This window comes from Oryx dammah, unplaced genomic scaffold, assembly GCF_014754425.2.
Source record: "Oryx dammah isolate SB20612 unplaced genomic scaffold, SCBI_Odam_1.1 HiC_scaffold_26, whole genome shotgun sequence".
Classification (NCBI taxonomy): domain Eukaryota; kingdom Metazoa; phylum Chordata; class Mammalia; order Artiodactyla; family Bovidae; genus Oryx; species Oryx dammah.
Window position 1 is genome coordinate 32198269 of NW_024070210.1, and position 27696 is coordinate 32225964.

The 27696-nt window shown below is 38.7% G+C and overlaps 2 protein-coding genes across 3 annotated transcripts; one reads left to right on the top strand and one right to left on the bottom strand.

Moving 5' to 3' along the window:
• Positions 1–382: 382 nt before the first annotated feature.
• TIMM9 (translocase of inner mitochondrial membrane 9) lies at positions 383–17875 on the top strand. Of its 2 annotated transcripts, XM_040226359.1 has the most exons (6): positions 383–539; positions 2549–2637; positions 2759–2837; positions 11649–11712; positions 12052–12147; positions 14323–17875. In XM_040226359.1, the coding sequence occupies exons 4-6, from the start codon at positions 11674–11676 to the stop codon at positions 14455–14457; spliced, it is 270 nt and encodes an 89-aa protein (XP_040082293.1). In that variant the 5' UTR covers positions 383–539; positions 2549–2637; positions 2759–2837; positions 11649–11673; the 3' UTR covers positions 14458–17875. The 2 variants fall into 2 exon arrangements, with proteins under 2 accessions (XP_040082293.1, XP_040082292.1); XM_040226358.1 differs by lacking the exon at positions 2759–2837.
• TOMM20L (translocase of outer mitochondrial membrane 20 like) lies at positions 14896–27473 on the bottom strand. The gene is made up of 5 exons (XM_040226357.1): positions 27347–27473; positions 27129–27172; positions 19647–19728; positions 15873–16015; positions 14896–14949 (listed from the first exon to the last, which is right to left on the bottom strand). Exons 1-5 carry the CDS (start codon positions 27471–27473, stop codon positions 14896–14898), a joined length of 450 nt encoding a protein of 149 aa, XP_040082291.1.
• Positions 27474–27696: the final 223 nt, after the last annotated feature.

Below are 27696 nucleotides of genomic sequence, written 5' to 3' on the forward strand. Positions count from 1 at the left end.
CTGCCAGCGTGAAACACTTAAAACGGGTGTGAAAGTTTTGTTTTATTAAAGGCAGTAGTACATTGCCCCACAAGACTTAAAACACTGAATAACACCCGAGTCTCATCCAGGACCTGAAGAACTGGTTATACACCATTCTTGTTATTAGGGACTGTTTACAGTAATGGTCTTGGAGACCGTTAGGGACGCGGGATTAAGTAAATTAGTTTTACAAAAAGCTTCGACAGATTCGAGTTGATATTGGCGAGAAAGTCAGAAGTATAGAATTTTGTCTAAGAAGAGAGTAAAAAAATAATTGTCATGGTACTTAAAAATTCATTTATGATACCTACTCTTTCCTTTAGCGTTTCTGACATTATAACGAATCGGCGGCGAAGGGTATAAGAACCATTTGACTTCGCCATTCCCACGTGTTCTCTTTCATCCAGCGATTGAGGCGCCCGCCTTGACCAGACCCTCCGCCCCCTACCCCTCGCGAGTCGACTGGCAACGCAGCCCCCCAGCCTTTTATGGTGTCGGATGCGCGAGTCTATCCTTAAGTATGGTCTCTTTTCTCTGTCCATAGAATCCCGGGATTCCAGGCGGGTGGCGGCCGGCAACGCTCGGGGAAAGGTGGCAGGGTCTCTGAAGGAGGCCGCCTCTTGCACTTGGGGCTGTTGGGGGCTGCGGAACCGGGCGGCGCGTACCGAGAGCGGGTTTGGGACTTCCCTCGGAACCGTGTCACTGGACGAGTGTCGGAATTCGAGGCTCTAAGCCATCCTCAGATCTGGGGAATCGGAGTCTTGTTTTGGGATAGTGAGTTACACTGAAAGGCACCCACGCCTTGACCTTGAGCTGACAAGCAGGAGACCCTCCTTTAACTGAAAAATTCTCTCTAGAGAGAATACCAGGGCCAACACACCTAATCTGATCTGCTGATTTTCGAGGATGGATTGCTTAAACGTTTCCATTTACACATTACTAAAAGATTTTAAAATGTAATCTGATGTAAAAGTTAAATGAAAAATTTTATTTTTACAACTCAACTGTCTATTTTGATAGGAGAAATCCTAGAATTAAAAGACAGTGAGAGCTCAGCTTTAGAGAACCTTTTAAATCTTGATGAGTTTCTGTTACTTCAGTTATATTTCCTTTATTAGGCTTTTAGGTAGTACCTGTTCACAATTTGTTTTATAATTTATGTGAATTAAAACATATAATGACAGTGTCAGAGTTGTAAGAGACTTTGGAGATGATTTATCACCCTTATTTTCTAAATGAAACTTAACTGTGAAAAAAAAAGTGACCTTTGCCCTCTACTCTCTAAGGTTAATCAGGCACAATTTCCTAAACCTGCTGCAAATAATGTAAAGGGACATGTCGTAGAGTCCTATTTTATATCAATATAGCAAGTTAGTGCAGATTGGTTTAGATAGCTGAGCTATCAAATAAAGAACAGACAGCCCTGGACCAAAAAAATGGCTCACAAGACTGGTTTCTTTCATTTCTTTTTGTTGTTAACATTTTACTTATTTGGTTTCTCTCAGACATTTTTTTTTTTTTCTGAACCACTTAAAAGTAGCAGACATCATGACTTTTAACCCTATTTTCTTCAGGATGTATCTCCTTAAGAACATACTTTTACATAGCCACAATATGATTATCACACCTAAGAAAATAACATACTCAAATTTCTCTGATTATCCCCAGAAGTCTTTATTTTTAACTCAGAAGTGCTTTTTTTTTGATTCATGATCCAAAATTCACAACTCTTTAGTCTTGTATTCTAGAACAACTCTTTCTACTCCTTTTCCTTTATAACTTTAATTTTTAGAAAAGACCAGTCATCTTATACATTGTCCTACACTGTGGATGTTCCTAATTATTCTCTCATGATCAGAGTCACATCAAACATTTCTGGCAAGAATACCACATAGGTGGTATCACGCTGGTTAAGGTGGTGACTGACAGATCTCCCAGCGTTAAAGTTTTCTTTTTGTGTAACCTGTGAAATGCATTGATACTACAATGGGTATATCCTGTTCGCCAATAACCCATCACCCTGTAGTTTTATTATCCATTCATGAATCCTGCTTAAATCACAAGATTTCCAATTACCAGTACCAGTCATGCTGAACCCAAGATTAATTATAGTGACAGTGGCTAAGGACATCAGAAGAATCACTTATTGTAAACTAAGTTTGAACAAAATTAGAAATTTGACTGCAGACATGGTACAAATCTGCATATAATTCTGAAGACTAGAGGGTATCTCCCCATCACACCCTAGTTTTCTTTAATACTCAGAAATTTCAGAGAATTGTTGGTCCTTGTGTGTTCACCTGAACATACATATTACCTGGAAAAATAGGATATTAAGTGTTTTTTAATACATAATAACACATATGCTAAAGAACTATAACCTCAGACTGAGAAAACTAATTTCGCTTATTGAAAAGGAAGAGGCTTTTCAAAAAATATGATTTAGCCAGAAGAAATTCAGGTTTAATCAAACACTTGGAGCTTAAAGGGGCCTCAGCAGTCATCCTGTAATCCTTTCATTTTTCAGGTAAGAAATCGGGCCTTACTGGAGACATTCAAGCGAAGATTGGACAATTCCTTTTCCAGAACAGAAAGGAAACTCATGCATCAAGAAAGGTTTGAGCTTGATGACTAACATCTCTTTTTACTCTTAAGTTCCCTGGTTTTATATATTTTGATACAAAAATTTCTTAGCATTGTTGTAATCATTCTTAAGACCCCTTCCCTCCCTCTCCAGGTTTAAAGCATATAACAAGAGGTATCACCTTGGTTGGATATTTGCCTCTACAATAACAAACATTTGCTTGTAGTAAAAGGTAATTAGGACCAAATAAAAGGGCAGCTATATTGCTTCTACCTCTTCTCACTATCAGGTGGTTTGTGTCGCTGTTGGACTTGATCAGTCAGCATAACTAATGATTAAATAACTGCAAAATAGAATGCTAGAAGACTTAAGTCAGGTAAATTTGAAAATCATTTATTCACTCAATCATCTCAAATATTTTCTAGGAACAAGTTCCTTCACTTAGGTATACCATAATCTTGATACTGGAAAATATATCATTGAACGATTCTAGAGAAAAAGAGATCATAATGTTAACACAGTGGTCTTTGAGTACTAGAAAGTTTTTTTTTTTATTTTCCAAATTCTCAAGAAACAGATTTACTACTGTTGAAGTAAGATAAACTATTTCATTTTAAGGAGGAGATATACTATTAAGGACTGTATATTAGAAGACAGTACCAAGAACAAATAATATTTAGGGGTGTTCCTTATCTGTATCTCTTCAAAGACTTCCCAATAACAATCATTTGTCACTATGAATTATATATGAAAGGGGAAGTGATGAGGAGTCAGCACAGTGTTACCAGCTTTTGAAACTGACACAACATTTAAAGATTTCATACTTTCTGCTTCTCTGACCTCTGCCTGAGAAAGTCACATATGTGAATTTTAAACTGAAGAAATACTAGGATAGTAATAAAAACTGATTTGGGCATTATAATTTGCAAACTTGGAAATTTAAGTTCTCACAAAACAAAGGTTTCATTTAACACCTACCCACAAAAGTCATCTTACCAGTTTTCAGGCTGCTTTTGGAGTAGTAAGACAAAAGAACTCTAGTTCTGATTATTTGCTAACATTTACCACACTGCATATTGTATCTTATTCTTGGGCAGGGAGTAGAAAGCTTGGCAACCTCAAACTTGGAGATTATTGCAGATTCACGTACAGTTATAAGAAAAAAAAATACCTTGTGCCATTTATCCAGCCTTCCACAATGGTAACATCTTACAAAACTATAGTACAGTATCACAGCCAGGATACTGATATTGATACAGTAACGATGCAGAACATTTCCATTTCAGAAGTCTCACATGTTGCCTTTTTATAGTAACATCTACTTCCCTCCTCCTCCAGCCCCTCCTCAACCCCTGGCAACCACTAATAATTTCCCTATAATTTTGTCATTTCAAGAATGTTATATAAATGGAGTCATACAATATATGACCTTCTGGGATTGGCCTTTTTCACTTAGCGTAATTCTCTGAGTTTCATCCAGGCTATTGGTGTATCAGTACCTCATTCATTTTATTGCTGAATAGTATTCTATGGTGTGGATGTATCAGTTTGTTTAATCGTCTACCTGTTGAAGAACATCTGGCTTGCTTCCACTTTTTGACTGTTATGAATAAAGTTTCTATAAACATTCATGTGCAGGTTTTTGTGTGAATATAAGTTTTCATTTCTTTCTGAAAAATGCCCAGAAGTGCAATTGCTGGGTCATATGATAGTTGTATATTAATTAATTCAACCACTGTGATAGGTGTATAATGCTATATATCATTGTGGTTTTGTTTCTCTAATGGCTAACGATGTTGAACATCTTCGTGTGCCTATTCATCATCTGTATAATCTTTTTGGTGAAATGTCTTTTGCAAATTTTCCAATTGGATTATTTGTGTTTTTACTAGAGTCTGCAGGCTTCTTTATGTTGTCTGGTTATTTATTAGTTATCGGTCAGATATGTAGTTTGCTTTTCATGTGAAGGCTAAGAATTCTTTGCCCTAAAGCCCAAAGATTTTCTCCTATCTTTATAAGTTTTCATAGTTTTATGTTCTATATTTAAGTCCCAAGTCTATTTTGAGGTAATTTTTGTATAAAGTAAAAGACTTACTTTGAGGTTAAATTTTTTGCCTATAGATGTACAGTTATTCCAGCACTATTTGTTGAAAAAGCTATCTTCACTTAACTGCTTTTGCACCTTTACCAAAAATCATTTGGTCCTATTGTGTGACTATTTCTGGTTCTCTGTCCTGTTTTGTTGATCTATGTGTCAGCTTTTCCACCAATACCATACAATATTAATTACTATACCTATGTAGTTAAATCTTGAAATCAAGCAAACTGATTCTTCCTACTTATTATTTTTTTGAATTTAAGTCCATTTGCCTTCCATATAAATTTAAAAATAATCTTGTTCATATTTATAATAAATGTTACTGGGACCATGACAAGAATTGCATTAGGCCTGTATATCAATTTTGGGGAAATTGACATCATTACTATGCTGAGTCTTCCAGGCTGTGAACATAATGTGTCTCTCCATTTAAGTCTTTGATTTCTTTCATCAGCATTTTATAGTTTTCAGCATACAAGTCTTGTAGGTGCTTTGTCAGATTTACCCTTAAATCTTTTTTGAGTGATTATAAATGGTATTCTGTTTTTCAGTGTCCATTTGTTCACTGAAAGTATATAGGAATACAATTTTTGCATGTTTATCTTGAATCCTGTGATCTTGCTAAACTATTTTGTTTTAGGAATTTCTTTGTAGATTCTTTGGGGACTTTGGGATTTTTCTGTGTTCACAGTCATGCCATCTGCAAAGAGGGACAGTTTTATTTTCTTCCTTTACAGTCTGTATGTCTTATTCCTTTTCTCGAGTTACTGCACTGGGTAGACCTTCAAGCAGTATGTTGAGAAAGAGTATTAAGGGCAGACATCTGGCTTTGCTCACTATCTTAGGGCAAAGTATTCAGTTTTTCACCATTAACTGTGTAGTATAGGGTGTAGGATTTTTTGTAGGTGTACATTACCAAGTTGAAGAAGTTCCCCTCTTTTCCTAATTTTTAGAGTTTTTATCATGAATGGGGACTGACTTTATCAAAAGTTTTTTCTGCATCAATTTATAAGATCATATGACTTTTATTTTTCCATCAATTAAAATGGTGAATCACATTTACATATTGGTGGATTATATCTGCCATTGTTTTGTTAAGGATTTTTATTTCTGTTTTTTATGTCTATTTTATGAAGATATTTTTCTATAGTTTTCTTGTATGTACTATCTTGTCTAGTTTTAATATTAGGATAATACTAAATTCATGAATAAGTTGTTAGATTTATGTATATAAAGTTGTTCATAGTTCTGTTCTTTTGAATCTGCAGGATTTATATTAACCATATCCTGTTTTATTCCTGATAATGATAATTTGTGACTTCTTTGTTAGTCTTGCTGGAGGTTTGTCTATTACAGTCTTTTCAAAGGATCTTTGTTTCATTGATTTTTGTTTGTTGCTTTGTTTTCATTTTCACTGATTTCGGCTCTTTATTATTTTTGTCCTTCTACATACTTTAAGTGGGTTTATTTTGCTCTTTTTTAGATTCTTGAGGTTAAAAGAAAATAAAAACATAGACTGTTGATTTGAGACAGTTCCCTTTTTAAAATTTACTTATTTGGCTGTGTTAGGTCTTAGCTGCAGTGGCAGACTCAGTAGTTGTAGTGCACTAGCTTAGTTGCCTTGCCGCTTATGGGATCCTAGTTCCCCTACCAGGGATCAAAACCCACATCCCCTGCACTGGGAGGCAAAGTCTTAACCACTGGACCACAAGGGAAGTCGCATGAGACATTTCGTCTTTAATATATGCATTTAGTACCGTAAAATTTTCCTCTTGGCACTGATTTAGCTATGTCACACAAATTTTAGTATGCTGTATTTTAGTTTAATTAAATTCTTGAGAGTTCCTCTTTGATTCATAGATTATTCAGAAGTGTACTGTTTATTTTCCAATGTTTGGAAATTTTCCAGTTATCTGGTAGTGGTTTCTAGTTTGATTCCATTGTGGTCTAAGAACAGACTATGTATGATTTCAGTTCTTTTAAATTTATTGAGGTTACTTTATGGCTCAGGATATGTTTGTTTTGGTATGGGTTCCATTGGCACTTGATTTAAAAAATGTGTATTCTGTGGTATTACATTAGGGCTTCCCTGGTGGCTCAGACAGTCAAGTGTCTGTCTACAATGCAGGAGACCCGGGTTCAATCCCTGGGTCGGGAAGATCCCCTGGAGAAGGAAATGGCAATCCACTCCAGTACTATTGCCTGGATACGTGAAATGGTCTGTAAATGTAGATCGTATCCTATTGGTTAATGGTGTTTTTTAAAAGCCTTGTGGATTTTGTTGAGTTATATTATCAATTGATGGGAGAGGTTGGTTTAAATCTGCAACTATACTTGCCTTTTTCTCCTTTCAGTTCTTTCCGTATTTTACAGCTGTGCTGCTGAAGGCGCACCTATGTAGGAGAACTGTGTCTTCTTGATGGATTGACCTTTAATGTCCTTTTCTGTCTCTGGTAAATTCCTTTGCTCTGAAGTCTACTTAATCTAGTATTAATATATCCACTGTTTCCTTTGGGTAAATGTTTGCATGATAAATCTTTTTCCATCCTTTTGTTTTCACTCTGTATCAGGAGTCACTTTAGACAACGTATATTTTGTCATTTCTCTAATCCACTCAGCCAATCTGTCTCTTGATTATTTACACCAGTTATATTTAATCTAATTGCTTATTAAGGCTGAAATGTGCTTTTTTGTTTTGTTCTAGTTTTTCTTGCCTTACTGTGGATTATTTGAATACGTTTTGGAATTTATTTTTATTAATCTAATGTTTTTGAGTATTATCTCCTTATGTTGTTCTCTTCTAATGGTTGTTCTAGGTATTAAATGAGATATACAAAGCTTATCATAGTCTAATGGTGTCAGCATATTACTAGTTTCAGTGAAGTGTGGAAGCCTTACTTCCCTTTACTTACCCATTTATTTTGTTGTTCTTCAGTTGCTAAGTTGTGTCTGATCTTTTGTGCTCCTGGAGTTTCCTCAAATTCATGTCCATTGAGTTGGTGATGCTGTCTAACCATCTCATCCTCTACCTCCCCCTTCTCCTTTTGCCTTCAATCTTTCCTAGCCTCAGGGTCCAAATAAGTCAGCTCTTCACATCAGGTGGCTAAAGTATTGGAGCGTTAGCTCTGGCTTCCAGTGAATATTCAGGGTCGATTTCCCTGAGGATTGACTAGCTCGATCTCCTTGCAGTCCAAAGGATTCTCAAGAGTCTTCTCCATCACTGCAGATCAAAAGCATCAGTTCTTCAGCGCTCAGTCTTCTTTATGGTCCAGCCCTCACACCTGTACATGACTACTGGAAAAATCATAGCTTTGACTATACAGACCTTTGTTGGGAAAGTAGTTTTTCTGCTTTTTAATGCACTGTCTAGGTTTGTCATAGCTTTCCTTACAAGGAGCAAGTGTCTTTTAATTTGGAGCCACATCAGACAGTTTTATAATTTTTGCTTCAATTGTCAAATATAATTTAGGAAACTCAAGAAGGGAAATGTACTGTACTTACTCGTTCTTTCTTCCTGGGTTGTTCCTCCCTGATGTTCCAAGTCTCCTTTTATAATTTCGTTTCTGCTTAGAACTTTAATTCTTTTCAGGCAGGTCTACTGGTAATGAATTCTCTTAGTTTACCTTTGAGAATGTCTTGATTTCACCTTCATTCCTAAAGGATATTTCTGCCCAGGTTTCTGGGTTGACTGGTGAGAAATCTGCTGTCATCCTAATAGTGTAGCCCCTATAGATAAGATGTCTCTTTTTCTCTTGCAGATTTTAAAATTTTTTGTCTTTAGTTTTTAAATGTTTGACCGTGATGTATCTTGATGTGGTTATCTTTGTATTTACGCTTTTTGGAATACAATTTAGTTCTTAAATCTATAAACTTCTTTTGCCAAATCTGGAAGGTTTTCAGCCATTATTTCTTCTAGTACTTTAACAGCCCTGCTCCTCTTTCTCTTCTTCCAGGACTCTAATAAAACAAATGTTAAATCTTTTGGTACAGTCATACAGATCCCTGGTACTCTGTTCATTTTTTTTCATTCTATGCAATATTTTTTGGTTATTCAGATTGGATAATTCTGTTTTCTGTCTTCTTTCACAGATTCTTTCCTCTATTCCCCCATTCTCATTCTGCTGTTGATTCTGTCTGTTGAGCTTATTTGGGTTTTTTTCCGTTTCATATTTTTCACTTTTTGCTGAGCTTTATATTTTCTTCAGTTGTTTTAAACATTCTTAATTGTTCATTGAAGCAGTTTTTTTATAATAGCTGTTTTTAAATCTTTGTCAGATAATTCTAGTATCTCTCATCTCAGTGTTGAACTTTTTTTTTTTTTTTTTGAGATCTTAGTTCTTAGTATGAGGTTTTTTTCTTTCTAACCTGGAGATTTTGCATCTTGTATTTTGAGACTAGATTTGTTTAAACTTTTTCTTACAGCTGGCTGCTCTGACACTGCTTCATTGGGGAGAGGAGGGCATCTCATTACTGCCAGGTGAAGGTAGAAGTGCAGGTTCCTCACTCTGTCACTTTAGGGGCGTGTGTGTTTCAGGGATCTGGGGCATGTTCCTCCTTTCTGCTGGTGAGAGTGGGAGCTGTGGCTCTCTACTAGGCCGTCATTGGTCTCTCCCTGGCTGAGAGGGGCTGGAGTGCCTCACTACTGCTCCCCACATAGCCTCCACTGACACCACAGGAGGGTATGGCCTCATTACCATGGGGCAGCAGGCAGGTCCTGAATCTCAGCTAGGGCTCCTTTGATACCACCCCAGAGGGAAGGGAGAAAGGTGTTTCATCACTGACAACTGAGATGGAAGGCTCCCCATGCTGTTTCCACTGACACTTAGGGGGAGCAGTCCTTATTAATGCCCAGTAAGAATTAAAGCCCCTGTTCCCTAATAACCCTTCTCTGATGCTACTGTGGTGTGGGAGTTGGAGTGTCTTGTTACAGAGCCTGGTGAGGGGAGAAGTCTACCTGGCATATGCTGATTTGGGTAGAGATAAAGACCACAGTTTTTTCTGTGCTGGCCTGGAGTACAGCAGTTATTGTTTATAAGTTTTCTCTTTTATAGGCTTCCCCATTCCTAGCCCTTTGGTGGAGAAGATAAGCATGTAATGTCCAGGGGTTTCAGTTGTACTTAGTGAGACAAATAGCAAAAAGCACATCTACCTCATCCTCCCAGAAGCACAAATCCTAAACCTCATTGTATGATATATTAACAGAATCCTCTGTTTCTTTGACTGGTTAGTGATATTTTATAGCAGTCATAAAGTGCACCTTACCTCAGAAGCATAGCTGGTTTCATAACCAGCACAGTACTTGGTACATAAATGTTTACTGAGTGACTATCTACCAACATCTACCCACATCTATCTAGCAAAATTGTAACCGTTAAGATCTCAAACTGTAAAAACAGTTTGAAGTTGATACTAGAAAATGGTGTAATAATTAGGTTTGGGTTTCTATTATGTCCCATAGTTGGAGGGTATGGAATCAGTGTTTCATGACTTAAGTGAGCAAAGAGTAACTATAAGGGAAGTATTTTACCTAGAACATAACGATGATAGTCACAGCAATACCTGAAAAGCTGTGACCTTTAGTTAATTCCTGGTATTTTTCAGGTAATTTATGTAGTTAAAATGTATATCTCATTTACAAAGCTGTAAAATAAAATAGGAATAAAGAGCATTCTTGATAACTTTTTAGGTGTTTATGGAACACTGGGTTGCCTGAATGTTGGGTTAATCTAAAACCGCTACTGCATTGTTTGTAGCAGATACCAAAGAGTTTTTGTAGAAAAGATAGTTTATATTATGTTACTGCTAAACCAAAGGTTCTCTAAAATACAGTACAGTTAGACTTTGGAATAAGACTATGATAGCAAGTAGATGAGAACTGGTGCTTCCCCTTCCATGTGGAAAAGAACTTTTTAAAAATGGCAGTAATACTCATGAACATACAGGATAGGGACAAAAGAGGAGGGAAGATTAAATGCAAAAGAGGGAAAGTTTTATACATGGTTGGGAATGCTGGAATGAAATTACCATTGATTGCATTTGTTATTCATAATGAGAATTTTTTTTCACGGTATTAGCTAAGAATGGTATACATATCCACTTTTATCTTTTTTGTATTGGTTACCAAGAAACTCAAAGCTAAATATAATACATATAAATTCTGTTAGTTTGCAGTATACATAGTTAGCATTTGTTTTTTCTTCCTTTACACGTTGTTTCTGTTTTAAACAGCTTTGTTTTATACAAATCTTATATATATTTCATCTGTTTGATACAAATCTTTTATATATTTCATCTGTTTTAGAACTAGCCAGGATAGAATAAGTAATGTGACACCTTCCTGTGTCAGAATTAACTGAGCCTGTGTCCTCCATTTAGGATATGTGAAAATCCCAGTAATTCAGAAAGGCTCTTTGACTTCCTTATCTTCACTTCTCTGTTGCCCCCAAGTTAGATCACAGTGTCATATATTCAGAAGTTTCTGGTAGGTCTTACGTAGATGGTGTTTGTAAAAAGGATCTTTAATAGCACAGGCCTAAGTTGTGTTAGCAACCAGTGGAACAATTAATTTAAGTCCTCATAGAGAGACACCAGAGATTTCTTTCCTATAAAATTCTACTATGAATGGGGCTTTAACCCAGGGCTTTGCAAAGTAACAGAGCAAACTGTCTTAAAATTGGAGATTTAGATATATAGGGATTTTGGGTCTTATAGCTAGCTAACATTAAAAAATTAAATTCTAAACTATGAGGTTCTTATTAATGATCTGGGAAATTGGGAGGCATGGCATATAATTACATAATCAGTTAGAAATCTATAAAATTTGAACAGTAATTTCAAGTAGATGTGTTTCAATTCTATTTCATAATCTATTCTTGTTTTTATTACCTTCAATTAGCCTAAAAACATTTGTATACAGACTGACAAAACTTTTTACTTTTAAATCAGGTGACTAATAACCTACCAAAAGAATATGGCTGCACAAATACCAGAATCTGATCAGATAAAACAGGTAAGGTAATATAATTAAGGAAAAGGGATTTTGCAAAACATAAAGGCATTAGTGGATACAACCATGTCAGTCAGTGATATCACAAAATATTTATATTTCATTTCCACAGATGGATGTTAAATGATATGAAGCAAAATTTTCAGATAGTTTGAAAGATAATCCAGGAAAGGATAAATATTCAACTAGAAAATTTGACTATATTTTGTAGATCATATTATACCCATTGAAGATAGTAAAAGAACCTTTCAAGTATTACAGGATATTTTGCCTAGATACATCAGTATTTAAAACATTTGTTTTAAAAACCTGTTATTAAAGAACCTTCTAATTTGTTTGTAGTTTAAGGAATTTCTTGGAACCTACAATAAACTTACAGAAACCTGCTTTTTGGACTGTGTCAAAGACTTCACAACAAGAGAAGTAAAACCTGAAGAGGTATGAAAACTGTTGCCCACTAAAAATTCTCTAAGGTCATCATAATATAAACAGGATGCCCCTCAACATTTTACTTGTTCCAAGTTATTATATGAATTTAGGCTATCTTTTTTATTATTATTATTGAAGGATAATTGCTTTATAGAATTGTGTTGTTTTCTGTCAAACGTCAGCATGAATCAGCCATAAGTATACATATATCCCCTCCCTTTTGAACCTCCCTCCCATCTCCCGCCCCATCCCACCCCTCTAGATTGATACAGAGCCCCTGTTTGAGTTTCCTGAGCCATACAGTAAATTCCTGTTGGCTGTCTATTTTACATATGGTAATGTAAGTTTCCATGTTACTCTCTCCATACATCTCACCCTCTCCTCCCCTCTCCCCATGTCCATAAGTCTATTCGCTATGTCTGTTTCTCCACTGCTGTCCTTTAAATAAATTCTTCAGTACCATTTTTCTAGATTCCATATATATGCGTTAGAATACGGTATTTATCTTTCTCTTTCTGACTCACTTCACTCTGTATAATAGGTTCTTGGTTCATTCACCTCATTAGAACTGACTTAAATGTATTCCTTTTTATGGCTGAGTAATATTCCACTGTGTATATGTACCACAGCTTTTTTATCCATTCATCTATTGATGGTCATCTAGGTTGCTTGCATGTTCTAGCTATTGTAAATAGTGTTTCAATGAACAATGGGATTCATGTGTCTTTTTCAGTTTGGTTTCCTCACTATATATGCCTAGGAGTGGAATTGCTGGGTCATATGCTGGTTTTATTCCTGGATTTTAAGGACTCTCCATACAGTCTTCCATAGTGGCTGTATCAATTTACATTCCCACCAACAGTGCAAAAACGTTCCCTTTTCTCCACACCCTCTCCAGCATTTATTGTTTGTAGACTTTTTGATGTTGGCCATTCTGACTGACGTGATATCTTTTTGCAGTTTTGATTTGCATTTCTCTAATAATGAGCAATGCTGAGCATCTCTTCATGTGTGAGTGAATTTAGGCTATCTTTTATATGTTCCATTGCTCAAAGGAACTTAAACAGCCAAGGGCTCTGTGGCATTGAGTTGAATGATATCAAATTTAATATCACAGCCACACTGAACTATGGCAGACTTTTTAAAGAGAAGATGCCAGGGACTTGCTGAATATTGTTCCACAGCAAAGATTCTTTTTTTTTTTTTTTTTAATTGGAGGCTAATTACTTTACCATATTGTAGTAGTTTTTGCCATACATTGACACGAATCAGCCATGGATGTACATGTGTTCCCCAAAGAGTCTTAATAATTAGCTTTTAGTCAAGGTTGCCCAGGCTAGAGAAACTTGACACAGCTCTCCTATCTGACTCTGAGAACTCAGGTTAATTTTTGAAAAAGCAGAGCTTGAATCTGGTGGCTCATATTGCATAGATGGACTCTGAAATCTTAACCAGTTCCAAATCTAAACTTATAATAATCTCTTCAAAACATTTATGTATTTGCTAAAAGTGACATAAACTTCCTCCAGTGGAAGATGCTGATAAATTTTCATGCCAAGAACTTAACATATTAATAGAACCAACAATCCAATAAGCATTTGTTAAATAAATGACAAAGTTTGACAGATGCTAAGTAAAATAGTCTTATTAAAAAGTAAAAAGTTGAAAATTAAGAATGGGGAATTCCCTGGGAGTCCAGTGGTTAGGGCTCTGTGCTTTCACTGCTGACAGCCTGGGTTCAATCCCGGTCAGGGAACGAAGATCCCACAAGCCGCACCACATGGCCAAAATTATAATAATAATTGCAACATTAAGAATGGACTTTCTCATTAAAAAGGAACAAACCTGCTACTGGACCTTCATTTTGACAATCAGAATAACAGATGGGAATGTGGAATTTCACTTACTACTGAAACATACCTACAGAAAATCTAGTCCAGAAGGCAGGGACTTACCATTGTTTTTAGTACCTACAAACTGGTAAGCATTCAGTATGTACTAATTTTTATAAATATATGAAGGTATTAACAGTTGAAAGCTATGATCACTTGTGACTTATTGATACCATTTAATTCTCAAACATATTCAAAGAAAAGAAAAGTACCCACTGGTTATGCTTTTAGAATATGTACAATATTTTTAATTAATATTTTTGTGTTGCCTCTTGGGTCTTTTTATTTCTAGACTACCTGTTCAGAACATTGCTTACAGAAGTATTTAAAAATGACTCAACGAATATCTATGAGATTTCAGGAATATCATATTCAGCAGAATGAAGCCCTGGCTGCCAAAGCAGGACTCCTTGGCCAGCCACGATAGAGAAGTCCTAACAGTGGGACTTTTGATGAAAGATTGCCAACAGCTATTGCACTGGAAATGAGGATTCACCTGATAGAATCCTCTGAAAGCAGTAGCCACGATGGTAAACCACCTGTCATGACTGGCAAATGGAAACAACTGGAGAAACAAAATTGTTATATACAGGAATAATCAAAATAGAAGGTCTTATTGTTCAATGAAAATAGTAAGATGCAACACTTGTTGAGGCCTTAAGATTCAGCAGCTTGGTCACTTGATTAGAAAAATAAACCATTGTTTCTTCAATTGTGACTGTTAATTTTAAAGCAAAATATCATGTATGAGACAGAAAAAATTTTATTACTATAAGTAAAATAAATGGAAATATCACTGAGCAGTTGTTTATACTATATAATTCCATAGCATTCTGACTGGACTGTGGATACGTTGAAGAGTTTTTCAATCACGATCATCCTCCAAGTATTCCTGTTCATTCATGTCTGCCTCAAATTGCTGGTAAATACATAAAATAGTTACTTGCTAATCATTTTAATGCATGATCCTTTTCTTTTCTCCCTTCTTGTGCCACGGTGGGCACTACACATTCTTATCCTAGCTACATTTTCATATATCTTCAGGAAACATTCCATCTGACACTAGCTTGATAATATTTAAGAGCTGATTATTGTGCTTTAGTGGAGACTGTTGCTTTGCATTTTGTTTAAAAGCTGAGAATCCACCATGAACGATTCCAAGATAGACCAACAGTATACAGTATATTCTTAGCTACTGCATGTGATCAATTGTAATAAAAAGTAAACCAAAGTTAAAGTAGCGCCTTAGAGCTAAACAATTCCATGCATTTGCAGGAAATTCTAATCGATGTATAAGTACATGCAGCAGTTTGTTATCAAATGAAATTCATTCATAAGCCAATTTTTTAATAGGTATCAGTCCACTTACGAATATACACTAGTAATTAAGAGAATACTAACTAGCCTATATGTTTAAATTTACCAAAGTGATTTGTCATATTGGAAAGCAGAAGTATTATTCTGCTTCAACAATTTACAGTTTTCTATATTTGTTCTATAGGCCATTAGGTCATTTATCTAACAATACCACTTATAGGCCTCTGTTGACACTGCAGTCAGTCAATAGCAGTGATGTTTTTGAAAGTACAAAGATAAACAGTGTTAACTTTAAAGTTGAAATGTTAAAACATGTATAATACTCAACAAAATATACAATCCATCATAGTCAAAGGAACATGAAAGAAGAAACTTGTTTCATCTTAAGAAAAGCAAACAAAAATTCAGAGATGTTACTCATTTAAAACTTGGGGTCATTCACACACATACTTTGCTATTTTTATCTAATCAAGCCCAACATGGTTATTTACAGTGTTCATTTAACAAAGATAAATATGTGCTTACCTGGCAAATAAGGGGAATTTTGTGCAACAGCATCTCAAATACCTTGGGAGGAAGTGTGTGTTTGAAAACTTTCAGAAGTTCCTGTGGTTGCCCACACACCAAAAGGGCATTGCTGAGATGTTCAACCCCCATTCGATGCTCTCCTGAATAGATTGATAAGTTTAGAGCAGGATTTTAAAGTGCCTCAAACATATATTCTACAAATTATCAAGAAAGCATATAAAACTAAAGACTATGCTAAGTCACTTCAGTCGTGTCCGACTCTATGCAGCCCCATAGATGGCAGCCCACCAGGCTCCGCTGTCCCTGGGATTCTCCAGGCAAGAACACTGGAGTGGATTGCCATTTCCTTCTTCAATGCATAAGAGTGAAAAGTGAAAGTGAAGTCGCTCAGTCATGTCCAACCCTCAGCGACCCCATGGACTGCAGTCTTCCAGGCCCCTCCATCCATGGGATTTTCTAGGCAAGAGTACTGGAGTGGTGTGCCATTGCCTTCTCTGAAAGACCAGGAACAAGTCTCAAAGAATAACTAGTATAAACGGAAATGTTGAGCTGCCTATTAGATTCACTGTGATCAGGCTACAGTGTGAATAACTTTCTGACCCAAATTACCATTTAAAAGTGCACTCTTGAATTGGAAGTGTTCATGTTCTGCAATTCGGGTATGCAAGAGGGAATATTGAGTTTATTTTAAAAAGGCTGGTGTCTGTCATTAGTGATGAGTTATCTTTACCTATGTGGTTGATGAAATATTACAGATGAGACATCTTGATATCCTAGCTAAATGAGACTTTTACAAAATAGACTGTATTATTAAAGAGCTGAAGCACAGTTTAGTGTAACCATGAATTATGTATCTAGGGGAAGACAGATGAGTTTTAGGATGACTGGCTATAAAATAAGAATGAAAATTTGTGAAGAGTGGAAATTAATGATAGGACTTTAAGTTAAAACATGTAATGACTTAATCTCACTATCTCCTTTTAGGAAAATCAGGCAAAGATCAATTTAAGGTTTCAAAGCTAATTAATGCCAGAATTAGTAATAGCACCTAATTTTCTGAACCTTGAGACTACAGTGTGCTGCCTCTCCTTCACATGTTTTCTAATAACAGAAGTTGAAATTTTGACATATTTAATACAACTAAGTAGGAAACAAACACTTTGTATCAAACCCTTTAATGAAAGAAAAAGGGATAATAGTGACTGCTCTCAAGTTGATGGAGCTAAAATAACCGCAAAACTAATCAGTTTGGTTAATTACGTCAATCAATGATTAAATCCAATCAAATTAGCTAGTCAGAAGTTTCTGTGAAAAGTTTTGGCTCTGTGGTCCCTCTGGTTACCTAGACATAAAAACAACTGAGACAGCTACAGGACTACCTGACAGCAAAGTAGTGAAGACTGGGTTGGCAGTGGTGGCAGAAGTGACTGGAGAAAACATTACAGAAAATTGGCTGAAAAACTATTGCATTAGAATAGTGTTTCTCAACCAGCGTGTGGTAATAACCTAGGGGAGTTTAAAGAATAATAACTTGTATATTACATCTGGAGAAAACCATAATTTGAAAAGATACATGCACCCCATTGTTCACTATAGCATTATTTACCAAGACATGGAGGCAACCTAAATGTTCATCAACAGGTGAATGATAAATAAGATGTGGTATATATAAACAATGGAATACTACTCAGCCATAAAAAAGAACAAAATAATGTCATTTGCAGTGACATGGATGGACCCAGAGATTATCATACTAAGTGAAGTAAGTCAGAAAGATAAATATACTCTCATATCACTAACGTGGAATCTAAAAAAATGACACAAATGAACTTATTTACAAAACAAATAGACTCAAACAGAAAACAAAGTTATGGTAACCAATGGGGAGAGACAAATTAGAAATCTGAGATTAATTTATACACACTGCTAAATACAAAATAGGTAACCAACAAGGGAACTATAGGGAACTATACTCAAGATCCTATAAGAGAAAAAAATCTGAAAAAGAATATATGTATAACTGAACCACTGTGCTGTACACTTGAAAGTAACACAACATTGTAAACCAACGACACTTCAATAAAAAAATTCTGATACCTGGGTCCTACCCCAGAGATTCTTATTTAATTGGTTTTGGGTTTGGTGGGGATTTAAAGAATAAGCAACCAATGAGAATTTTAGAAATAAAATAGAAGTATATAACCCTAAAAGTGCTAATTATTTTAGGGGCTCACAGAAATAATGTTATCCTGGAGAGAAAAATTTAAAAACTCATCAAGTTTGCAATTTTTGTCATCATCTCAATATTTGTAATATTCACCTCTATATCTATGATAGCTCTCGAAGATTAAATAAAAATAAAATATAATAAAATTATTTTTCTTTTGATTTATAATTCATCATTTTCCTATCCATATTTATAGTGTCCTAACTCAAAAAATGTTAAAGGTGAAAGGTTCTTTGTATTTTAATTGCCTCTATATCAAAGGAGTATCTAGGGCTTCATCCAGACTTGTGTGGCCCCTAGTTTATATAATCTGGGGCCCCTTTTAAGAAAAAGAATATGAAATTAAGAATACAAGATTGGCAGGAACCTTCCCAGAACCTTCAAAGAGGCCCTTGGAAATGAAAGTCCTTAAAGCTTATGTTTCATCATCTTGTGTAAAATAACTCCTATTTACATCATTTAAGTCAGCTCTAACTATTCATTTTGTCACTAACATTTAACAGACTTTTTAGTCCATTTATAATAATACCTTAAAGAAAATATTTGTACTGAATAAAAGTACTAAAATTTCAAATTATAATGATTAATATGCAATGCCTTTGAATGGCTTCTTCATTTCTTAAAATATTTAAGACATTGGATTGAGACATTAGATTAAAAAGTATTCTTGGATATTGCTATGAGTTTTCCAGGATTTTGACTGACTTCTTGCTTTTATAAATCCTGGAGGATGTTACCCCTCTAAATGCAGAGTGAAAAAAAGTCTCCAAAAACGACAAAAAAGAGAAGCAGAAATAGCTGTAGGCACTGTGATATACATGGGAATTTGCAACACGTGAAAAAAAGACATAAATGGGTGTGGTGCCCATTCATCCAACAATATTTATGCTTTACATAAGAAGCTTCAAAACAATTTTTCTTTCTAGCGTTAAACACCACAATAAAGATATTGCTATATACAATGTTTATAAAATACTTATATTATCTACCATCATTTTACCTGACAACATTGTGAAGTTTCTCAAATCTGTCTTGGTGTATGTGAGGATAAGTCATAATTCAAAATACAATTCGTGGTCATTAAGTGCAAGGTACCCCCACAGGTATCATTACACTGAATGATCACTCATAATAATCTTATCATCAAAGTAAGTATTTTATTAAGAATATGCTTAGGCAGGAAAAATTTTATAAAGTTAATTTTTTTTTTTTTTTTACATTTTCATTCATACAACATTTAGTTATTTGGAAAACTCATTTACTTAGAATTTTATCTGACAGTAAATAAGGTGTTCTTGTATTTGGCTGTGCTTCTCTCTCTGCCCACTTCCAAGACTGCAACATGAACTTGAATACAGACTCTTAACAGTGGAGCTGGACAACAATGAAGTGAAAATGCTGGGACAGTTTCTCTTTAACTGAAGCAAGCTGGTTAACACATCTAGCTAGTTAAGTTTTTTGACATAAAAATACCAATCTATAAATATTTCTCAAACATCAGTTATCATAAATAACTGCTTACAAAAGTATGTTTACATTCTTACCTCTGGATAAGCAAAGTTCTCCCATTCGTACCTCTTGCAGAAAAAATTCTTGTAATTTTTCATTTTTTGCTGGATCCCACAACTAAAAGAGTCACAGAATATTTAACAATAAGTAACAACTGTAAGGTATATGGTTACTAGGCAAAACTGAGGGCTTCTCTCGTGGCTCAGCAGTGAAGAATCCAGCTGCCAATGCCTGCCTGATGCAGAAGACTTGGGTTCGACCCCTGGGTTCAGAAGATTGCCTGGAGAAGGAAATGGCAACCCACTCCAGTATTCTTGCCTGGGAAATCCCATGAACAGAGGAGCCTGGCAGGCTAACTTTTATTTTAAAAGCACATCTTGAATCTAGTCTCTAAATGCAGAGTATGACAAATGCAGTTGCTCTTTATATTTAAAACAATTTCTTAAAATGGAGTTATAATTTCAGGCAACTAAAAAGGAAAGCAGAAAAACATGGCAGATGGTGGCTGTGACTTGTCACCATGCACATTTGATGGCCTTCCTAGATGGCACCTTGTGAAACCAGCATACCCACTGTCTGCCAGGCTGTAGCCTGGCCAGCTTTATTCTTCAGTTACCTTAATTCTTTGACACCCTGATCACCATTTTACATCAGCTTTTGTACTTTTCCATATATTTTCATGAGTTATATTGTCATTTAGATCTAACAACTCTGAGAAATAAAGTCAGTCGACTAGGGTAATTTCTTAATTTAGCTCTGGTTATAATTGTAAAAAAAAGTTGAACCTCACCCTCCTAAAAGAAAAAAAAAGAAAAACATGGCATATTCAAGTTTGGTTAAGATGTTTGTAACAACTTCACATTTTACCCAGCTTGCTAAGTACACACAGGAGAAATCCACTGTAACCAACTCTAACAAAGGTAGCTTTCTTAGTATGTTGCAAACCTATTTTCTTGCTTAGAGTATTAACACTCCTTGTTGATTTAGCAAAAGGCATGGTGGGGGTTGACAGGGCAGTTGGTGATATTCAGAAGGATGCTATGGTTTGCTACAGCCTGTTTCAAGAAAGTGACCAGGTTCACAGGATAGGATCATCACTGGTACTAAGCTAAGAGCTGTCCTTAAAGCTAAAGTGGGCAAACCATGCTCAAAGAATGCACTCCACAGTCACTTCACCTTCAGTCTTTTATATCTGGAGGGTTTTTGTGTTTGTTTTCCCCAAGAATTATCTTTTTTAAATAGGATGAACCAGCAGATTTTAAGCTTTTCTCAGCAGACATGCTGATGATCAGTAACAATCACAAGTTTCATTCAAGAGATATTTAGTGAATCGGACACTCTAGGGAGAGCTGGAGAGAGAAGTAGATCTAGACTCCTGTGCCCATCCCCACGGAGGCCAGAGTCTAACCAAGAGAAAAAATAAGCATGCCTGAGATTAGTAACACATCAACAACAAAGTCCAGTGTCTTCTGAGGCTCAAAATATTAACACATTCCATTTGGTTGGGAGACCAGGGAAAGTTCCTCAGAAAAGATGGCATTTGAAATGTGGAGAAGCTCAGTGAAAGTCTGATGAAGAAAGAATACAAGTGGACTTCCCTGGTGGTCCAGTGATTAAGAATCTGCCTGTCAATGCAAGGGACACAGGTTCAATCCCTGGTCCAAGAAGATTCCACATCCTGCGGGGCAACTAGGCCCGTGCGCCACAACTACCGAAGCCTGCATGCCTAGAGCCTGTGCTCTGCAGTGAGAGAAGCCACCACAACGAGAAAGCCCTCTTGCTGCAACAGAGAGTAGCTCTCTGCTCCCGGCAACCAGAGAAAGCCCACATGCAGTAACAAAGACCCAGTGCAGCCAAAAAACTTAAATAACTTTTTTAAAGAAGAAATCCTGAGTGGTCTAATTTTTTTTTAAAAAAAGTACAATTGACACAAAATTGCAGGGAAAATATCAAGTGATCTTACGTAGCTGGATTATAATATGGTGAATGAAGCAACAATGATAAATACCAGTTGCTGAAGCCCAGCTATGGACTGAAAGCTTTCCATATATTATGTCTAATTCCTAGGAGAAGAAGGCTAGCTATATAGAAGGCACCCATGATGCCAGGTCCATGGTGCGAAGCTAAGTGGATTCATCTTTCATCTGCAGAGTAGGGAGCTGCGTTACAGAGCTGCAGATTAGAAGGAATTTATTCTGACAGCATAAGAGGTAGTAAGACAAGTTAGGAAATTATTATAATATTCTGGGTAAAAGGTAATAAAAGCCTGAAGTAGTGAAGGAGCAATGCAAACAGAAAGGGAAAAGAGTATGAGATGGTTGTGTGTGGTTTAGTGGCTGAGTCGTGTCCAACTCTTTTGACCCCATGGACTGTAGCCCAACAGGCTCCTCTGTCCATGGGATTTCCCAGACAAGAATACTGGAGTGGGTTGCCATTTCCTTCTCCAGGGTATCTTCCCAACCAAGGGATGGAACTCCCATCTCCTGCACAGCAGGCAGAGTCTTTACTGCTAAGCCACCGGGGAAGACCAGAGTATGAGACACAAAACAGAAAAATAACAATTGGGGATTGACTGTGGAAGATGAGGTTGATGTTTGAGCAGGGTCACAACAGAGAGCAATATCAGCATCAGAGGGAAACAGAAGGAACACTGACAAGGGATGAGATGATGAATTTACTTCTGAACACACAAAGCAAAGGTGCCAACAGAACATCGAAGACTACAGAGTCTGGCAGGCAGGCAAAATCTGGGGCCCCGGGTCTAGAGATTTGAGTTCACTTAGTGAGAAGAGAAGGAGCTTCCAGGGGGAAGAGGGATTATGCAGAATCTGAGATCAGTGTTTCACAAAGGATGGGCTTAAGGAGCTATTAAAACTGCAGTTTTCTTGGGCTCCACCTAGACCTACCAAATCAATTTCTCTGAGTAGAGCTCAGGAATATGGATTTTTAATGAGCTCCTCAGATGACTCTTAAATTCTGAAGTCTGAGAATTACTGCCGGCATAACCACTGGGCTCCCTCTGACCTCCTAAATCACAATGGCTGGTGCTTGGGTCAAAAAATCTGTTTTAACAAATGCCCCAGGTAAATCTAATGCAGACGAATCACAGACCGTGCTGTGGGAAACAAAAAGGTCTGGGCTGAGGAAGAACAGAGATTCTGTAAGTAGGAAGAGATATCTCTCTGTGCCTTAGTTTATTCATCTATAAAACTAGAAGAGAATTATATAAAAGAACATTTGAAAAATCCTGCTTCTGCCTCTTCCTCATTTGACATAAACAGATCTTTATCATTTCCCTCCTGGACTGCCACTGATTTTCCTGTCTTTGACTTCCCTCCTCCACCCCATACTTCAAAAAAAAAAAATAATTGCATCCATTTATTGAAATAAAGTCACCATCACTGGTTATCCACCACAACAGAAAAGTTTCAAAACTTTTAAATTTGGCATCAAAGACTTCCACGCTAAGACACCAAACTACCACTCAGCTATCTCTTTGGCCACACACTTTAAATATTGCAATTTCAAGGTCTGTGCCTCTGCACAAGCTGTTTCTCTCTGTCTACAATAATCATGGCATCCGGTCCCATCACTTCATGGCAAATAGATGGGAAACAATGGCAGACTTTATTTTGGGGGGCTCCAAAATCACTGCAGATGGTGAATGCAGCCATGAAATTAAAAGATGCTTATTACTTAGAAGAAAAGTTATGACCAACCTAGACAGCATATTAAAAAACAGAGACATTACTTGGCCAACAAAGGTCCATCTAGTTAGTCAAGGCTATGGTTTTTCCAGTAGTCTTGTATGGACGTGAGAGTTGGACTATAAAGAAAGCTGATGCCGAAGAACTGATGCCTTTGAACTGTGGTGTTAGAGAAGACTCTTGAGAGTCCCTTAGACTGCAAGGAGATCTAACCAATCAATCCTAAAGGAGATTAGTCCTGGGTGTTCATTGGAAGGATTGATGTTGAAGCTGAAACTCCATACTTTGGCCATCTGATGCAAAGAGCTGACTCATCTGCAAAGACCCTGATGCTGAGAAAGACTGAAGGTGGGAGGAGAAGGGGACAACAGAGGATGAGATGGTTGGATGGCATCACTGACTTGATGGACATGAGTTTGAGTAAACTCCGGGAGTTGGTGATGGACAGGAAGGCCTGGCGTGCTGCAGTCCATGGGGTTGCAGAGTCGGACACGACTGAGCGACTGAACAATAAACAACAATATTCAACAAATATTTGTTGGGTGCCTACAATATACTGGACAGTGTTCTAAGCACTGGGGAGACAATGGAGAGTAAAAACACAGACAAGGTCTGCCCTGGTGGAGTTGATTCTAATAAACAGAAAGCATTAATCAAATAATCACACCAACAAACACTAACTTCAACCATTTATAAGGACAGAGAAAGGAGAGGGCCATAGAATTGACCCAGGCTCTGCCCAGGGAAAGCATCTCCTCTCTCATGCCCAGCCTTGAATACTCCCTCTTCTACTTTCTTTGTCAACTGTACCTTTTTTCTCTATGAGACTCCATTTTGAATCCCCAGAAATCTGTGTCTCCTGTTCTCCACTACCCTTTCATCAGCGAGCATGAACTACCTATTCTTTCTGGAAAGTTTACCTCACATCTCTCATCACCAATTGCCACTGACACCACTACAGTTCAGGACTTTGATTACCTCTTACCTGAACTGCTGCAATAACTTTCCTTTTCTTGAATTCATCTAGCACACTCCTGCCTGATCTAACGCAAAAAGTTTTTTTTCTCCCCTTATTTTAAAAACAATTCCTGCTCAGAAATCTTCAGTGATTTCCCCCATTGAATCTGAATTTCTTAACTTCAGGTCTTCAAAGCCTTCCCAGATGCAAGGCCCTTAATTAGCTCTCCAACCTCACCTCCCACCATCCCCAACTGTGACTCCTTTCTTTGTCAAACATTTACTGAATAGAGGGATCTGCCACCCTCAAAGTCTTCCGTGAAGAACTGCATGTTCCAAAAACAGCCACAGCAATATTCCCAGTTCTGCTTGCACTTCCAAAACTTAGCCTCCTCTAACAAGAGCTGGAGTCTATTTCCTCTCCCTTCAAAACTGAGTGGGTCTCAATGAGGCAGAACTGGCAGCACCTGGCAGGCTCCATGTTTTCTCTCAAATATATGTATAAAGAAATACATATATACAACTGACCCTTGAACAACATGGGTTTTAACTGCCAGGTCCACTTATATGTGTTTTTTTTTCCCCAATAAACAGTGCTACTGTGCTACAGAATCTGCTGTTGGTTGAATCCTCAGATTTGGAACCACCAATACAGAGGGCCAACTATAAAGTTGTATTCGGATTTTTGAAAGAGAGAAGGGTTGCTGCCCCAACTGCTTGCTGTTCAAGGGTCAACTGTGTGTATGAACACACACACACATGCACAAATACATTACAAACTTGCTTACCCAGTACGACGCTTCCACCATACTGTGAGGAAGACCATGCCACAAGGAGAGGACCTGTGTAGCTGTTCTGTGCAACAGTCCCAGCTAAGTGGCCAGCCAGCATAACTGCCCGATATGTGAGGGAGTAAGCCTTCAGATGACTCAGCAGGTAGCCCTGGGGCTGCTAAATCTGCTAAGTCGCTTCAGTCGTGTCCGACTCTGTGCGACCCCATCCCTGGGATTCTCCAGGCAAGAACACTGGAGTGGGTTGCCATTTCCTTCTCCAATGCATGAAGGTGAAAAGAGAAAGTGAAGTCGCTCAGTCGTGTCCGACTCTTTGCTACCCCATGGACTGTAGCCTACCAGGTTCCTCCATCCATGGGATTTTCCAGGCAAGAGTACTGGAGTGGGTTGCCTTTTCCTTCTCCAGGGGATCTTCCTGACCCAGGGATCGAACCCAGGTCTCCCTCATTGTAGCCAGACACTTTACCGTCTGAGCCACTGGGGAAGTCCGTGGAACAAAAATGCGATATCCCCATCCCGCCCGACTCAAACTGAAGATTCAGGAGTAAAATAAGATAAAGTTTTAAGCTCTAAGGTGAAAGTAGCAATAAGTAAGAACACCTCCATGATAACCTTGCCCTGAAAGTGATCCTGTGCTTGCCTGGAAAATCCCATGGATGGAGGAGTCTGGTAGGCTGCGGTTCATGGGGTCGGTAAGAGTCAGACACGACTGAGCGACTTCACTTTCACTTGTTCACTTTCATGCACTGGAGAAAGAAATGGCAACCCACTCCAGTGTTCTTGCCTGGAGAATCCCAAAGATGGGGGAGCCTGATGGGCTGCCGTCTGTGGGGTCGCACAGAGTCGGACACGACTGAAGCGACTTAGCAGCCTCCTCTGTGCTCCTGATGTTGTTGTTTAGTCGCTAAGTCACGTCGGACTCTTGCAACAGTAAGCCTGCCAGGCTCCTCTGTCCATGGAGTTCTCCAGGCAAGAATACTGGTGTGGGTTGCTATTTCCTTCTCCAGAGGATCTTCCCCACCCAGGAATTGAACCCAGGTCTCCTGCATTGGCAGGCAGATTCTTTACTACTGAGTCGCCAGGGAATGGGAGAAGGAAATGGCAACCCACTCCAGTATTTCTGCCTGGAGAATCCCATGGACAGAGGAGCCTGGAGGGCTGTTGTCCATGGGGTCGCACAGAGTCGGCCATGACTGAAGCGACTTAGCATGCACGTATGCATTGGAAAAGGAAATGGCAACCACTCCAGTGTTCTTGCCTGGAGAATCCCAAGGATGGGGGAGCCTGGTGGGCTGCCGTCCATGGGGTCGCACAGAGTCGGACACGACTGAAGCGACTTGGCGGCAGCAGCAGCAGCAGCACTAGGGAATCCCCTGTGCTCCTGTTACATGGGGCATGTTCTTTCGCCATTGCTAACCTGTGCCACACTTAGAACAATGCTTCACACGGGCAGAGACTCAAATGCGAGGCGCTCAAATGAGCATCAACCGAATGAAAATTTCACAGAACAGCCCAAGAACGCTCTGTTTGAGAAATGAAGTGAGTTGGTTAAGTTGGACCAATCACCAAGATAATCGTGATTATCCTTCAAAACGACTGATCAAATTCCATTTTGGAGAAAAAGAGGACACATCCTGTTTCTGAGCTAGAAGAAAGGCCCCGTAGAACAGGAGTGGACGGTACAGCACCGTACAGGGCCGGGCAGACCTGGGTCTCTTTAAGTGTCTGGTGTGGCTCAGGACCGAGCGACTGCGCACTCACGCGGCTCAGGAAGGGCAAAGGCTCCTTTTTCTTCTTTTTTATAAACTAAACAAGTGCCTTTTCCTACCACGTTATTACTGCCTTTTCACGACCCCAGATTGTTCTTCCTTCCTTCCTTCCTCCCGCTGTCGGACAATAAAAGCTAAATATTGCCCGAGAGGAAGCGGGGTGCGGGCAGGCATCGAGGCAATGGGAAATGGCTGCTCAGGAAACCGCCAGGGACCCTGAGGCCGAGCCGCTACCTGCACTGGCGGGAAGTTACTCACTGTAACGCCACCTCAGCGTCGCTAAAGCACTTCACCTGGGCGCCCCGTCCCTCAGCCTTTCGCTGCTGGGCTCTTCTTTCTGCAAACACAACGTGCCACGTGCTGGTCGTGAGCCCTGCAGATGCCTGCGTGCGCCCCGCGGGCTCCTAGGCGGCGGCGGCCCCCGCGGCCCGGCCTCGCCCCGGGGGCCCGGTCAGCCCCACCGCCGCCCGCCCAGCCCGGCCCGTCGCGCCTCCGCCGCCGTCTCACTCACTTTCCCGCAGGCGGCGCTTGAACGCGGGGTCGCCACGCCGGCTCCGGTCGAAGTAGATGCAGTAGCCAAGGAAGGCGATGGCGCCACAGGCCGCCAGGAGGCCGAGGACCGTGCGGACGCAGGGCATCCGGCCGCGGGCGTCCCACGAACCGAGCGTTGGGCGCGGGCCAGCGAGCGCGGGGAGCCGGCCAGCCGGCAGGGAGCGTCGGCGCGGCGCCCTTGCCGGCCTCGGGGCTTCCTGTGCGCTGGGCCGCGGGCGTGCGGAGCAGCGCGTCGACGAAGGCCATCGCGGGTCTGAGAGGACGCCTGTGGGATTCTCATAGTACCGAGTGGTGGAGCTCTGTTCCAAT

Excerpts from the sequence above, each read along its gene's own strand:
- TIMM9 (XM_040226359.1), top strand. The coding sequence starts at position 11,674 with ATGGCTGCACAAATACCAGAATCTGATCAGATAAAACAG. Across the intron at positions 11,713-12,051 it reads AATCTGATCAGATAAAACAG|TTTAAGGAATTTCTTGGAAC; the intron begins GTAAGGTAATAT and ends ATTTGTTTGTAG. Across the intron at positions 12,148-14,322 it reads GAGAAGTAAAACCTGAAGAG|ACTACCTGTTCAGAACATTG; the intron begins GTATGAAAACTG and ends TTTTATTTCTAG.
- TOMM20L (XM_040226357.1), bottom strand. The coding sequence starts at position 27,473 with ATGCCCTGCGTCCGCACGGTCCTCGGCCTCCTGGCGGCCTGTGGCGCC. Across the intron at positions 27,173-27,346 it reads CAAGCGCCGCCTGCGGGAAA|AAAGAAGAGCCCAGCAGCGA; the intron begins GTGAGTGAGACG and ends TTGTGTTTGCAG. Across the intron at positions 19,729-27,128 it reads CTGAGGGACGGGGCGCCCAG|TTGTGGGATCCAGCAAAAAA; the intron begins GTGAAGTGCTTT and ends TGACTCTTTTAG.